At 66.3% G+C, this 14,048-nt stretch overlaps 2 protein-coding genes across 4 annotated transcripts; both read right to left on the minus strand.

The window, feature by feature from the left end:
* Nucleotides 1-2,908: 2,908 nt before the first annotated feature.
* Nucleotides 2,909-6,117, minus strand: TNFRSF18 (TNF receptor superfamily member 18). The gene is made up of 5 exons (XM_032758566.2): nucleotides 5,750-6,117; nucleotides 4,735-4,857; nucleotides 3,787-3,874; nucleotides 3,434-3,636; nucleotides 2,909-3,368 (listed from the first exon to the last, which is right to left on the minus strand). The coding sequence occupies exons 1-5, from the start codon at nucleotides 5,916-5,918 to the stop codon at nucleotides 3,244-3,246; spliced, it is 708 nt and encodes a 235-aa protein (XP_032614457.1). The 5' UTR covers nucleotides 5,919-6,117; the 3' UTR covers nucleotides 2,909-3,243.
* A 4,814-nt stretch (nucleotides 6,118-10,931) lies between these two features.
* Nucleotides 10,932-13,810, minus strand: TNFRSF4 (TNF receptor superfamily member 4). 3 transcript variants are annotated; one of them, XM_032758572.2, is made up of 7 exons: nucleotides 13,637-13,810; nucleotides 13,312-13,434; nucleotides 12,649-12,750; nucleotides 12,309-12,375; nucleotides 11,561-11,757; nucleotides 11,323-11,451; nucleotides 10,932-11,241 (listed from the first exon to the last, which is right to left on the minus strand). In XM_032758572.2, exons 1-7 carry the CDS (start codon nucleotides 13,779-13,781, stop codon nucleotides 11,171-11,173), a joined length of 834 nt encoding a protein of 277 aa, XP_032614463.1. In that variant the 5' UTR covers nucleotides 13,782-13,810; the 3' UTR covers nucleotides 10,932-11,170. The 3 variants fall into 3 exon arrangements, with proteins under 3 accessions (XP_032614463.1, XP_032614462.1, XP_032614461.1); XM_032758571.2 differs by having other exon boundaries at nucleotides 10,932-11,451; XM_032758570.2 differs by having other exon boundaries at nucleotides 12,309-12,750.
* Nucleotides 13,811-14,048: the final 238 nt, after the last annotated feature.

Here is a 14,048-nt window from a genome sequence, read left to right on the forward strand (position 1 = left end):
TGAGGAGGTTGCACGCTGGCGGTGGCCTGCCCTGTTGTGACCGAGCCCCACCCCCCGCAAACCAGGGCCCCCCAAAGACCTAAGCTGAGGACCCAGATCCTGCTCAGGAGTCCTTAGTGCCCCAAAGAGCCCAAAAGTCAATGAATAAACAAGGTTTCCAGAGAAGCCAGGAGTAACGGCCACATCCCTGCCGCCCAGCCCATAAGCACTTGTCTGCGAGGCCAGAACGGCATGGACCACCAGGGAGAGGGGGACTGTGGGCGCCTGAGTATCTGGCAGTACAAGGTGCTCCCCAATATTCAAGTGAAGTGACCAGCCAGGGGCCACAGGAAAGGCATCAGAACCCCTCAGGGACACGAGAAGTTCAGGCAGGGTCCGGGCGCTTCCTGCAGACGGCGCCAAGCTGGAGCCTGGGACCCAAGGTGGAGGCTCCTGACAGCTGACGCCCCCCCACACCTCCCTCTCCCCCTCTCTCTTCCACAGGTGAGTCCTGGGTCCTGCTGCCAGGTAGGGGACTCAAGGGGAAGGTGAGGGGGATTAAGCTGCCCCCGACTAGGACCCAGGTACAGCCACACACCCTCCATCCCCACAGCCTCCATTGTGGGGCCTGGCCAGCACAGACCCTCACCAGCAGCTGGGGCCTGGGGTCTGCTGAGGGCCAGTGGGCCTGCGTGTCTGTTTCAGCTAAAGAGACCTCGGACCCCGGAGGACTCGAGGTCTGTGTGTCCATGGGGCCCCCTGTGCCCCCGCCCCCTCAGCCCCTCTCCCCTGGGTGTGTCTTTAAGATGGGGACCAGACAACTGAATTACCAACTCCGGAAAGACCCCCCAATTCCTGGTTTCCGGGAAGATGAGATTTGTGAGAGGCGAGGGTCTGCTTCCTCCCGGACGCCAGGCGCCACCGCCTCCCATGACGGTCACCGGCCGAGAGGAGCTAGCCCTCTCCTGTCCTGTCCTCAGAGCTCAGCCCAGCATCGGAGGGGACAGCAGTGATGACCCAGGTCCTGGTCAGTGGGCACAGATCCCAGCAGCTGGGGCAGCCGGGGGCCACCTGTCCCTCAAGGACCCCCCCACCTGTCCTCGGGCTGGGAAAGGCTGCGTCCAGCTCTGTCTGCGAAGGGTCCCCCGCCATAGGTGTCTCTGTCAGCTGGGGGGGTTCCCGCACCGCCAAGTCCAGATCTCAGTGGAGGGTGGGGAGGGAGCTGGCTGGGAGGGGAGGCTCCGCAGCGGCCGGAAGCACTTCTGGGAACAGAGATGGCCTCCGGCCCTTTTCTCAAAAGTCCGACGCCAGCGGGAGGTTGCGGCGGCTGCGGTTTTCCGCGCAGATGGAGGCCGCCCCGTGCGAGTGGCTCGGGCTTCCAGGGGGAGCAGAGAGGGGCCCCTCCCCCGGGAGCCGAGACCACTGCGCCCCGAGTGGGAGGGGGCGGCGGCCTCTCCGCGGCGACCGAGGACCCTTCTCCGCACCGGGACCCTTCTCCGCACCCCGCCCCGCCCGACCCTCCGCGCCCTTGGGACCCCCCTCCATGACGGGCTCGCGCTGGCCTCGGCCTGCCCCACTGAGACCCCTGGAGGCGCCCCCGCCCCCACGCGCGAGGACCCGCCCGCCTCCCCCGGGCTCTGCGACGCACGCTGGGGACCCCCCCAGGCCCGGAGGGTCGCGCTCCAGGTAAAGCGCGCAGGGCGGGCCCGGGAGGAGCCGGAGACGCCGGAGACCCCGCTCAGAGCCCGCCCCGCCGCCCGCGGAATCCCCCGCCCGTCCGCTGTGCGTCAGCCCCGCCGCCCCCGCGCTGACGTTTCCGCGCCGAGGCCCACGCGAGGCCGCCCACGAGGAGTTTCCGCGCTGAGTCAGCCCCGCGGGACCCGCGCTACGCAGGCCGCCGGTGTTTTCTGGGGCCGGTGCGGGACAGCCCCGGTGTAGGGGGCGCGTGGGGGGAGCCGGGGCCAGGCGGGGAGGATCCGGGCTGCAGGCAGGAGTGCGCGGGGCAGGGCCCGACCGCTCAGCCGCCCCGGGGCTCACACGGGAGGAGCGCGCCGAGCCCAGTACCCAGCCCCGAGCCCAGTACCCAGCCCCGAGCCCAGTACCCAGCGTACCCAGCCTCCAGCCTCCGTACCCAGCCCCGAGCCCAGTACCCAGTCTCCAGCCCAGTACCCAGCCCCGAGCCCAGTACTCAGCCTCGAGCCCAGTACCCAGCCCCAAGCCAAGTACCCAGCCTCGAGCCCAGTACCCAGCCCCGAGCCCAGTACGCCACGGCGCCGAAGGGCCGTGTCCTGCTTCCAGGGCTGAGCACCTTCTCCGCTGTCCCTGTGCCACCCTTGGGCTCTCCACACTCCAGGTCCCATGTTGGGGGGGGGGTGCTGACGTCCCCTCTGCCCCGTCCACCTACTGTGAGCTGGGCCCACCGCCTACTGGGAGCTGAGCTGGGGGCCAGGTGTGCGGTGCCTCCAGGGTGCTGCTGAGACGCCTGCACCGGCCTGCCCGCCACTCCCTCGCAGCTGAGCGAGTCTGTATCAGATCTCACCTGGAGCGGGAGGCTGGGCAGGCCGAGGGTGGGGTGGTGAGGAGAGAGGGCTGGCCTGGAGACAAGGCGCCCACCACCAGAAAGTGCTGGATGGCACCCAGGGGCCAGCAGGCTGTGTGGCCAGAAACCAGAGACCCAGGGGCGCCAGAGAAGAGCCCCCGAACGGGGGAAGCCGCTGAGCCTGTATCCCTGAGGAGCGCTGGGCCCAGGACTGGAATGGCCCCTCCCCGGGCCCCACCCCCACCCGGCCAGGAGTTCCCAGAATGGGCCCTGGCTGCCCTCCGCTTTGCCCCCTGTGGAGGGGACCACAGCCAGGCATGGGCACGGTGCCCCAAAGCCCAGCCCCAGGCGCGCTGTCCTCCCCCAGCACCCAGCATGCGTCCACTCAGGTCACTGGACAAGTGTTTATTGAAGGCCCCGTGCAGCCAGGTCCTGTGTTGGACGCTGCACACCCACGGACACAGCCTCCCATCCTGAGACCCCACCCCAGCAGGGCCAGCAAGGGAGGAAGGGGGCCATGACTGTGTCTCTCTCTCCCTCCTGCAGGGCCCACCCGCGGCCGCCGACCTCCATGGTCCATGGCACTGGTCACTGCCACCTTCCTGCACCCACTTCTGCTGCCAAGGAAGCAGGGCCTGGCCCAGAGCAGAACACAGAGCCCTGCAGCCTGGGGAGCTCCTGGGGAGGGGCTGGCTGCGGTCGGCGGCCCCGGAGGACGGCCAGGCTCACACCCACAGGTCTCCCAGCCGCCCCTTCTCCTCTGCCGATCGCTCGCCCCGCTCTTCCTCGGGGAACTGGCAGCTGCTGGCGTCTTCGGTCGATGGCGGCACCTCCAGCAGCAGCTGGGTCTCTGCAGGGGGACCACGGTCAGCAGGCAGCCATGCTCCCACCTCCCCCCACCAGGCTGTGACAGACCTTGGGGCCACATGCGCTGACTCCTCAGCTGCCAGACGTGCAGTCCAAGCTGGGCCGAGGTCAGGAGGAGGACACAGGCGGCCACGGCCAGGAGGACGATGGGCAGCCACCCAAGCGGCTCTGCCGTCAGGGACCCTGGGACGCACACGGCGTTGTGGGTCTTGTTCCCAGGGAACACGGTGAGAAACCCAAACTGGGTGCAGCTGGAATACACGGGCACAGCCTCCAATCAGCCCCCGGCTGCCGTCCTCGGTGCTGTCTGGGGCTCGCCACAGCGCAAGGGACAGGAGAGGACCCTTCCTCAGAGTGGGCCTGGACCACCCGGCCGCCGGCAGGGCCCACCCAGGACTCACTCTGTCCAAGGTTTGCAGTGGCCTTCGTGGCCCCCGGAGAAGGTCCCCGAGGCACAGTCGATACACCGGAAGCCAAAACTGAATTTCCCTGGTGTGGGGTGGGGGGTGTGGGGGGAGGGAGGGAGGCTGGTGGAGTTGCTGGGATGGATGAGGAGGGCGTCAGGACAGTGCAGGGGTCCATCTGGGGTCTGGGGGCTGAGTAGAGTGCCCCCCCTACATCATCCATTCAACAGAGTTCTTCATGGCCCAGGACTGAGGCCCATGTCTGCCCGTCCCAGGTGGGGCGTCTGGGGTGGGGCCCATTGAGGGCACCTGGGGGAGGATCGCAGAGTGCAGTGGGCCTGCCAGGGAGGGGAAAGGCCTGCCCATTGGGGGCTGAGGGTGGGCAGAAGCCAGGCAGGACCCAGTAGAACAGAGGGTGGAGAACAGAGAGGGTCCCAGAGAGAGTGAGGCTGGGTCCCAGTTGACCCCAGACCCTGCCCCGTCCAACCTCACACAACCTCCCCAGTTGTACCTCCTCCCAGCCCCCATGTGCCCAGCCTGGCCCCTCCTGTCAGGTAAACAAGCCGCTAAGAGGACTCGAGCTGCTCCTTCCAGAACGGGGTGCAGCCCCAGGCCCCAGACAGGACTCCGGGAGGCACAGGGCAGGCTCTTTCAGTATTCGGTGAGGACAGACAGGATGGGTGTCCCAGGCCTGAGAGCCAGACAGCTCCTGGAACCCGCCCCCACCCCCCACAGGGTTCTCACAGCCCTCGCGCTGGATGGAGAAGCCCAGGCCGAGAAAGCGGGGACAGGACACCTCCAGAGCTGCCCAGCCTCACAGGACCCAGGGCCCCGGACCCCACACGCCACACATCCTTGCCAGACACCTGTGCCCACGAGCTCTGCCTCGGGCCCTAGTGGAACCCCTGGCCTGTGTGGACTCCCACAGGCACCTCCAGGACTTACCCTGGGACTGTACCCCCTGGCCTGGGGGGCAAGGGTAGTGCCGGCAGGTCGTGCAGCAAGGGTCTCCGCAGTGGAATTCAGGCTGGACACACACGCAGTCCCACTCGGAACAGCACTCCTCGCCTGGGCAGGAGACAGGCCAGCCCCCCAGCAGCTGGGCTGAGGCCCCTGCTCCCCAGGCCTCCCCTCGGCCCTCCAGGGCAGTGAGGTTGACTGTTCACCACCCACAGTTGCCTCCAGGGAGCAGAGGGCTCCTGGCTGGGAGTCCGGACCCTGGGTTTTACAGCTGTCTCCTTCTCCTGGGGCTATGTGGCCTGGCTACTCCCCCTTTGAGCCCCACAGCTGCCCCTGCCCAGGTGCTGACTCCATATGCAAGTAGGAGCTGCCTCTGCGGGACCCAGGGGTGGCCCCCAACAGTGCACAGTCCCCTGGAGGCCGGTCGACACCTCAGAGGCCGCCTGCCTGGTCTCCGGGCACTGCTGTCCCCACCACCAGCCACACTGGGCCTGCAGACAGAGCCGCCCTTCCCAACCCACAGGCCCTGGAGGAAGCAGCTCTGGGGTGACTTCCCTGCCAGCTTCCTCTCCAGACCAGCCATGTCAGCTGAACCCTCACCCCCAGGTGCAGGTCAGAGGCAGGCAGCAGGCCAGACGGTGGTGCAGGGGGGCCCCTAACTGGGCAGGAGGGGGCTGGGCGATGGCCAGGGGCTTACGACCCGCCCAGCAGGACCTGGAACAGCCGTCCTCCACCTCGGGACCCCAGACCCCTCTTGAGGGCTCTCCCACCTGGCTTGCCCCTGCTCCTCACCGCCGGGGCCACTGTCTGGAGTTGGCAAACCTCCGCCTCCCTCTGGGATCCTGCCTCCCTCCGGAAGGCTCCGGCCGCTGGCGGCCCTGTGCCCACCCCCCTTAGACCTCGGCAGCGCCGGTCTGAGCACGGGAAGGGGGCGCCCGCCCATCCCGGCTTCCGCGCCGCGCCTTGGCCGGTCTGCGTTAAGTAAACGCGGTTTACTTACCCGGATAATCGCGGCGGCAGCGCGTCAGGTGAACGCGGCAGCAGCGCGCGTCCGTTCCTGACCCGAGCAGGAGGCGCCCAGGGCCGCACCCGGGACCCCCGCTGGGGCGCTGACCCAGGCTGAGCGCGCACAGCAGCGCCAGGCCGCACAGGGCCCCAAACGCGCTCATCACCCCGTGCTGTGCCACACTCGGGTTTCAAGAGCCTACAGCAAGTTGGACACGCCCCGTCCCCGTCCTCACCCGCCCTGCCCGGAGGTGACAGTGACTGTTCATGACCTGAGAATCCCGACCCAGGTGAAATGCGTGTGAGGAGGGGGTGTGGACACCGCGGACACAGCGCGGTCCCCCGCAGGTCGCCGGCAGGGGCAGGGAAACCAGGCTGGCGGGGATCAGAAAGGTTTTCTATGTAAAGTCTGCGGCCACCTTGGTGGGCCCCAGTGCAGTGGGCGGTGTTTAGCACCTCGTCCCATGGGGGCCACCTGGAGGGCGGGACGCAGCCAATCACCCGCTCCATTCTACCGCCTCTGGGTGGTATCTGTGAGTCCCCGAGAGGTCACAAACTCTGGCCACCCCCATAGAGCCTCAGCCATGGAGCCCCGCGCTGGGGAACCCCACAGAATGGGGACAGGGACCCCTCGGCTGAGCGCACCCCACCTGGCCGGCCCTGGGTGTGAAACTCACCATGGGCTGCAGGCCTGTGGGCTCCCCTCCCCCTTGCTTACAGCTCTCCAGGACCCCCCTCAGCTGCCAACCCAGGAAGCTCCCCGAGGCTTGGGAGGAGCACCAGGAGGAGCTGGTGGGGAGACGAGAGGGTGCTGGCGCCTCCTCAGGTCAGTGTCAGCCGCCCCCGCGGGCACCCAGGGCCCAGGGCAGAGCAACCTGCCGGGACTGCTGCGTCTCAGGCTCCCACCCAGGTCTCTCTGGAGCCACCTTCATCCGTCGCACCAGACAGATCCGGGTCCTGGAGGGAGTCCAGGGGGAGGCCCTCGCAGAGCTCTCAGGAGGCTGTCCTATGTCTGTCAGCCTCAGTTTCCCTTGTGGGCACCGAGAGTTTCTGGGACCCTGCCTCCACCAGGAAGCCTCCCTGGATTGCCCAGCCCTGCTTCTGCGCCGTCCAGCACAGGTGGAGACCCCCACGAATGCTGGGGGCGGGGTCTCTCCGGAACGTGTGCGTGGCTGTGCCCACGGCTGGATGTGGTTCGACACCCCTTTGAGACCTGCAGCCATCGTCTCACCCCATAAAGCGGTTCCTCCTTTTCCAAGGTAAATGACAGGAATTAGCTGTTTGTGACACCCCGGAGTTCTCAAATCCAAGATGTAGGAGCCTGCCTTGGAGAGGCAGCCCTCAGACACTGCAGAAAAGGAAGGGGTCTCTGCGGCTCCAGGCTGCCCGGACGCTCAGAAGGAAAGGGGTGGGGCCAGCTGGGCCTGGGGGCCTTTGAGGGGCCTGGAGATCTTCAGCCCCTAGCCTGGAAGGGGGTCTGGGCCCCTGGATAGAAAGGGGCGCCATCGGTGGCTCACGCCCGTAATCCCAGCATTTTGGGAGGCTGAGGTTTGGCCTCGGATCACCTGAGGTCAGGGGTTCAAGACCAGCCTGACCAACATGGAGAAACCCCGTCTCTACTAAAAATACAAAAAAAAATTAGCCAGGCGTGGTGGCAGGTGCCTGTAATCCCAGCTACTTGGGAGGCTGAGGCAGGAGAATTGCTTGAACCTGGGAGACAGAGGTTGCAGTGAGCCGAGATGGCGCCATTGCACTCCAGCCTGGGCAACAAGAGCAGAACTCTGTCCCCCCTGCCCCCCCCCCCAAAAAAAAAGGCGCCATCAGACCCGGATGCCAGGCGAAGGTGCTCAGGGAGGAGACCAGGGCAGGCTGGGCCACGCCCTTGCCCGTTTCAAAAACCCAAGAGGTCTGCACCAGCACGGGCTCCCCCCCAATCCTGGTGAGCGCCAGTAGACGGCAGCCCGAGAAGATGCAGTGTGTCCCCTGTAAATAACGCTCGTCAGTCGCACCGCTGTACTCCAGCCTGGGTGACAGAGAGAGACTCCATCACAGAAAATAAAGAAAGAATGCTCATCAGACCACACGGTGTGAGTCATCCATCTAGAGGCAGGGACAGAGTTAGAGGGGCGAGCACTTTATGGGGCCAGGTGGGAGGCGGCCAGCGGAGCCCCTCCCCCCTGCCCCGTGGCGCAGCTGACACTTTGAACAGCCCAAGCAGCTCGCCACATAGGGTGGTCCCCGGAGGGGCTGCCAGGGGTGTGACCTCCGCCCTCCCGTCCCTCTCACCGCAGAAGGCCCCTCCCGGCTCCCCGTGACTCCTGTCCTTGGGCTGCGAGGCTGGAGGTGACTTGTTCATCTTATTTTCCAGTATTTTGTGAGCACCTCAGCAGTGACACAAATGACGGGGCGTTCACGCAGCAGAGCAGCCCACGGGCCGGGCGAGGGACAGCCCTTGCGTGCATCCAGAAGGGCAGCTGTGGGGCCCAGGGGGAGGGTGAAGATGGGCACCGAGCCAGAGCTCAGGCAGGGCCTGGGGCACAGATGGCACAGGAGTTGCCAGCAGAGATGGCATCAGGCGAGGGGGCGGGGAGGGTGAGCACGGAGACCAAGAGGGGGTGGCCCCGTGTCCATCTGGGGGTGCGGCAAGGGGTCCTGCTGGGGAATAAGTCCCACAGGGCCTGGGGGGCGCTGTGCCCAGAGGGGAGGAGACAGGAAGTGATGGGTGTGGGCGCCAGGTTTGGGGAGGAGGCCCCTTTCCCACAGCCTTCGACCTGCCAGCCCCATGGGATCTGGCCGCTCCAGTCCTGGCCACCTGACCCCTTCCCCCACCCACCCGCCATCCTGCCTGCAGGCCTGGCCTCGCCTGTCCCACGGGGCAGGGGGCAGAGGGCTCTCAGAGGCGCGGCCCCAACCCTGTGCAGGGCCTACAGGCTGAACTGTGTGCAGGAACCTGGGGAACTCAGTGAAGGTGCTGGGTGGGGGACAGGACGGCCTCTGACTTCCCTGTGCTACGGGGGGAGGCTTGTGGTTGGCAGAGAGTGGGTGGAAGATAGAGGTTTGAGGAGAGAGAGACACGGGGGAGAAAACCAGCTGCAGAGGCAGGAGGGGTCCAGGGCAGCCCAAGGCCAGAGATGGGCGTCTTCCTTATAGCCAACTGTGGTCCCGGCACCTCAGGCTGCTGTGAGTGGCGCATGGCGCTCCCACTGTGCACCCCGGAGGCTGGTTCCCCACTTCCACGACACCGGCAGCGGGGGAGACATCCGCCAAGCACAGGAGGCCTGGACAGCCGTGGGCAGCGCACGCTGTTGGTGGACGCAGGGCGAGGGTAGGCTGGCCCAGGGACGCTGTGTGCGGCAGCAGGTGCAGCTGTGGGGCTGGGCCACACCAGCCACAGCGGCCGGAGCGTCCAGGCCGTCAGCAAAACCTTCCATGAGGCTTCATGTGTTTCTACTTAATTAATTTTTTTAAATTTCATTTTATTGTTTTTATTTTCAGTCACGTCTCACCGCAGCCTCGATCTCTTGGGCTCAAGTGATCCTCCCACCTCGGCCTCCCAAGTAGCTGGGACCACAGGCGTGCACCACCACACCCGGCTGATTTTTTCTATTTTTCATAGAAAAGGGGTCTTGCCATGTTACCCAGGCGGGTCTCAAACTCCTGAGCTCAGACGATCGTCTCGCCTCAGCCACCCAAAGTGCTAGGATTCTAGGCGTGAGCCACCGTGACCGGCCTCAGCTGTGTGTTTCTTTCTCATGAATGCAGTGAGGGCCAGGCGTGGTGGCTCACACCTGAAATCCCAGCACTCCAGGGGGCCGAGGCAGGTGGATCACTTGAGGTCAGGAGTTCAAGACCAGCTTAGCCAACGTGGTGAAAACCTGTCTCTAATAAAATACAAAAATTAGCCAGGTGTGGTGTTGGGTGCCTGTAGTCCCAGCTACCTGGGAGGCTGAGGCAGGAGAATCGCTTGAACCTGGGAGGCAGGGGTTGGTGAGCTGAGATCACGCCACTGCACTCCAGCCTCGGTGACAGAGCAAGACTCCGGCAAAAAAGAAAGAAAGAAAGAAAAGAAAAGAGAAAGAAAGAAAGAGAAAGAAAAGAGAGAGAGAGAAGAAAGAAGAAAAAGAAAGAAAGAAAAGAAAGAAAGAAAGAAAAAGAAAAGAAAGAAAGAAAGAAAAAAAAAAAAAAAAACAAGTGCAGTGAGACGTCTTGGCCTTCGGGAGTGTTTCACTTCTGCCCCTGACATCTGTTAAGCACAATGGGGGCAAACAGACACCTCCACCTCCCAAGGGACACAGACGTTGCTCGGACGCCCAGGGTGTCTTCCCTGCGGGAAACCTGCAGGGCTGCTACCGCCTCGTTCCGGAGCTGTGGCCTTGGGTGTGACTGGCGCTCCGGGGAGCAGGCTCTGTGCTGCTCGAAGGGTACCCCACTCCCAGACACCAGCTTGAGAGGATTCCCACGTGGCCGGGGACGGCCCCGGGGCCTTGGGAGCGTCTCTGGACACCCGTGGTGTAGGCTGGGGAGCTGGGAGCTCATCTGAACACACCAGCACTCACGAATCCACGCTGCTGGCAGACGCCTGGGTTTCTCCACTGTGGGGCCACATTACATGAAGTCGCTGTGGACATTCACGTTCAGATCCCAGGACTCTTGGTGGCGGGGTAAGTGCACAGGAGTGGGACGGCCGGGGCCCAGGGTGGACAGAAGGTTGGCTCAAGCAGAAACCATGGTTTCCAAGGTGACTGTCGCCCTGGACACCCGTGGCAGGGACAGAGGGGCCGTGTGGCCGTTGCAGGGACTCCTCGGGGTGCTCAGGGCCCTGGGACCCCTTCCCAGGTGCAGCAGGGGGTGGGCGTAGGTGTGGAGGGGAAGAGGGGCAGGTCTCTACACTCCTCCTCCAAGGACACAGAGCCCCAGGGGTCAGCCACTCCCAAGCTCCTTGAGTGACCCGGGGCTCAGGGGTGGGTGGCCCTTGTCAGCGCCTGGCCAGGAACCTCCACCCCAGGCGGCCTTGGGCCCGAGCCTTCCCAATCCCTCCCCCCACTCCCCACTCAGTCTGGAACTTGTACCCGGGGACCAACGTCCACTTGACCCCGCTACCCCCTACCTCCACCCTGGCCCAAGACCCCTCTCCAGCCAGAGGCGGGCACGGCCCAAGCCCCCATGCCACAGGTGCACAGCCCACAGTGCCGGTCGGAGACTCCCATCTGCCAAGGTTTTTATTGTGGTCCCGCGGGGCAGGAGGTATGCATGGCATACGTAAGCAGAGAGCCGGAGGCAGCCGGTGGCACCTGGAACGGCGCGGAGTTGGCCCAGGAGCGTGGCAGGGCGGGTGGCCTGCACCTGCCCTGCTCGCCCGGCAGACCCCCCGGGCTCCAGCCTGGCGGGGCCCAGCGTCCACCTTGGTGGGTCCAGGTCAGATCTTGGCCAGGGTGGAGTGGGCGTCGGCCTGCTCCTCTTGGATGGGGGTCCGGAAACTGCCTCGCCCTAGGGAGGAAAACAGAAGGAGAGATCGGTGGGTGGGCCTCGCCTGCCAGGAGCAGTGGGGCAGGGCCACGAGGCACTCACCAGGGGGCTTGTGGGCATCAGGGGGCAGCCTCCCATCCCTCCAGAGCAGGTACAGGGCCAGCAGGATGGCCAGGGGGCCCAGCAGCCCCAGCACCAGGCCCAGGCCCAGGATGGCGGCCACCGCACGGCCTGCAGGAAGGGGTCTGCTGGGTGGGGTCCACAGGAGGGGCCCCCATGCCACCCTCCCCTCCTCCTATTCGGGTCGGGGGCCCCGCTGGGCTGGGCCAGGCGCCCTTACCCCCAGGGACGTCCACGGGCCGGGTGGAGGGTCCCTGTGAGGTTCTCGGCCAGGCTTCAGTGGGCTGGACAGTGGTGGGCCTGGCCGGGGGGCCCTGGGTCTCCTGGGGCTGCGTGGCTGGGGGGTCCCTGTCCTCACAGATGGCGTCCGAGCTATTGCTGGCCGGCTGCAGGGTGTGCTTCCCAGCCAAGGTGCAGCTGTGGGGAACGGGGGGTGTTGCTCAGGCTAGAAACCCCCTGGGACCCGGGAGATGCAGTGGGGATAACAGGGTCGGTGCTGGCCAGCCACAGGCAGCGTCTACCACAGACACCAGGCCAGTGGCAGCCAAGGACGCTCCCCAGCCCCACATGCCCCCCACAGGGGCCTCCAAGGCCACACACCCTTCTCCCATGTCTACACCCCCCACCGACACCTTCCTGTCCTGTGCCCCCAGGGCCTCCCAGCTGCAGAGGGTGAGGGTCCCACACACCCAGCTCCACCCATGGGGAAAGGCTGCCCCCAGGCAGCAGCTTCCTGCTCCCCAACCAGGTCCAGCCACACAGCCAGGCCCCCAGGGCCACCAGCACCTCCCCTTCCCCCAAAACTGCCCCCACCCTTCCGCCCCTCCCAGCTCCCATCAGCCCCTCCCAGCCCCTCCACCCCACCTGCCCCTCCCAGCCCCCCAGCCCCTCCGCCCTCCTAACCCCTCAGCACCCCAGCCCCTCTGCACCCCCCCCAGCCCCTCCCAGCCCCTGGCCAGGCCCCTCACTTGGTCCAGGGCTTGCAGGCCTGGTTGTCGCCTGGGGAGAAGTGCCCTGGAGGGCAGGGGGCACAGTCTGCAACAAAGATAGGGTGGTCAGGGGCTGCCCACAGGCTCCAGGTGCTGGGGATATGGGGCAGGCACTTGTCCCCCACGGCCGGGTGGTGGGTTTGGCCTCTGGAAGCCCTCCCTGCCCACACCCCACCCGTGGGCCCTGACCCAGGAGCTCGGTCTTGAGGGTGCCAGAGGAGGCACCGGTGGGGCCAGGTCCCTGCGGCCCACGGCCCATCTGCGTCACAGACAGCTGCTACGCACACCCCCAACTGCCGGCCACAGCCACCGAGCTCACCAACTCCAGGCTTGTAGCTGTCCAGGGGCTGGGTGCCCGCCCGGCAGCGGCAGACCGTGTCCTGTGTGGCCGTGCACGGCTGCTTCCGCTCACTCCCACTTCCTGAGCAGGGGCCGGATGGGGGGGTCGTCAGGTGGGGGCTATGGACAGGGTCCTCAGGAAGGGTGGACACTGGAGGACAGGTTGGCCTCCTCACCACACAGAGGGCCATGGGCGGGGGTCTGCGACCTCCCCTGAGGCTTGGAGCCCTGAGGCTCCTGGGCCCTCCCTTCCTGGCCACAACCTGGGGCTGGTTCTGTGGCAGCCCCAGCAGCCCTTCCCTACCCCTCCACCTCCTCCAGCCGCCAGCCCCGCCTGTGGCAGGGTCTCCATGGCCCAACCCCCCCAGCCTCACTGCTCAGGCCAGCAAGGCCCAGGCCACATGGCCAGTGTGGTCTCCCCGACTCCACGTGGCTTGGGCCGAGTCTGGGCCCCCGGAAGGAGAGGGGGTGCCCCTGGGAGATGCCTCAGCTCCTCAAAGGACCCCTGTGGCAGAGCAGACCCCGCTGTGGTTTGAGGTTCGTTTCTGCGGCTGTGGGGGCCCCACGCTGCTGCGTGGGAATGTGGGTGACAGGCTGCCGCCCCCTGTGCTGGGTGGGGCTGTGGGGCCAGGTGGGAGCTCACTGAGGTTACACCACGTGCAGGACTTGCACGGCTTGGAGCTGACCACGTCGTTGTAGTAGCCCGGCCTGCACGGACGGCACACCGTGTTCTGGGAGCGGCTGCAGCGGCTCACCATCCCGTTGCCTGCAGCAGAGGCCGGCGTCAGGCAGCGGTCAGGCCCCAGGCTTGCGCCCGTGGACTCCCCAGGCAGCTCCTCTGCCAGGCTTGGCCGGCCCCTCGCCCGCCCCCTCCCCAGGACCAGCTTCCTGGCTGGCCCATCCCTGCCCCAGCCCCCAGTCCCTGGAGTGCCCCGTGGGTTGCGCCCCTTCCTGAGGCTGGGCCTCACCTGGCCTGCACTCGTTGCAGCACCGGTCGTTGCTGGGGTAGGTGTCCCCGACACAGTGGAGCCGCGTCGCGGTGCTCAGCCCCAGGCCCAGGAGGAGCAGAGCCACACACGGCCCCCGGCCCAGCCGCCGAGCCCCCACGCACATCCTCGTCTCCGCTGTCGCCAGAGTCTGGGTTTTCCTTGTGGGGTGTGGCTATAAGGACTGTGGAGGAGGGGAGGGGAGGGGAGGGAGGGGAGGGGAGAGGGGAGGAGGGCAGAGGAGGCGGGAGGAGGAAGGTGGCAGGCCGGGGACCCTGGCTGTGGTCTGGGCACCCCCAGCATTGGCTTATTCTGCCTTCTGCCCTCTTCTGCCCAAGACCACCATGTTCAGACCCCAGGGCACAGTAGGGCCTGGCCTGCGGCTCGACCCTCA

The sequence above is a fragment of the Hylobates moloch genome, unplaced genomic scaffold (assembly GCF_009828535.3).
Source record: "Hylobates moloch isolate HMO894 unplaced genomic scaffold, HMol_V3 SCAFFOLD_9, whole genome shotgun sequence".
Taxonomy (NCBI): Eukaryota; Metazoa; Chordata; class Mammalia; order Primates; family Hylobatidae; genus Hylobates; species Hylobates moloch.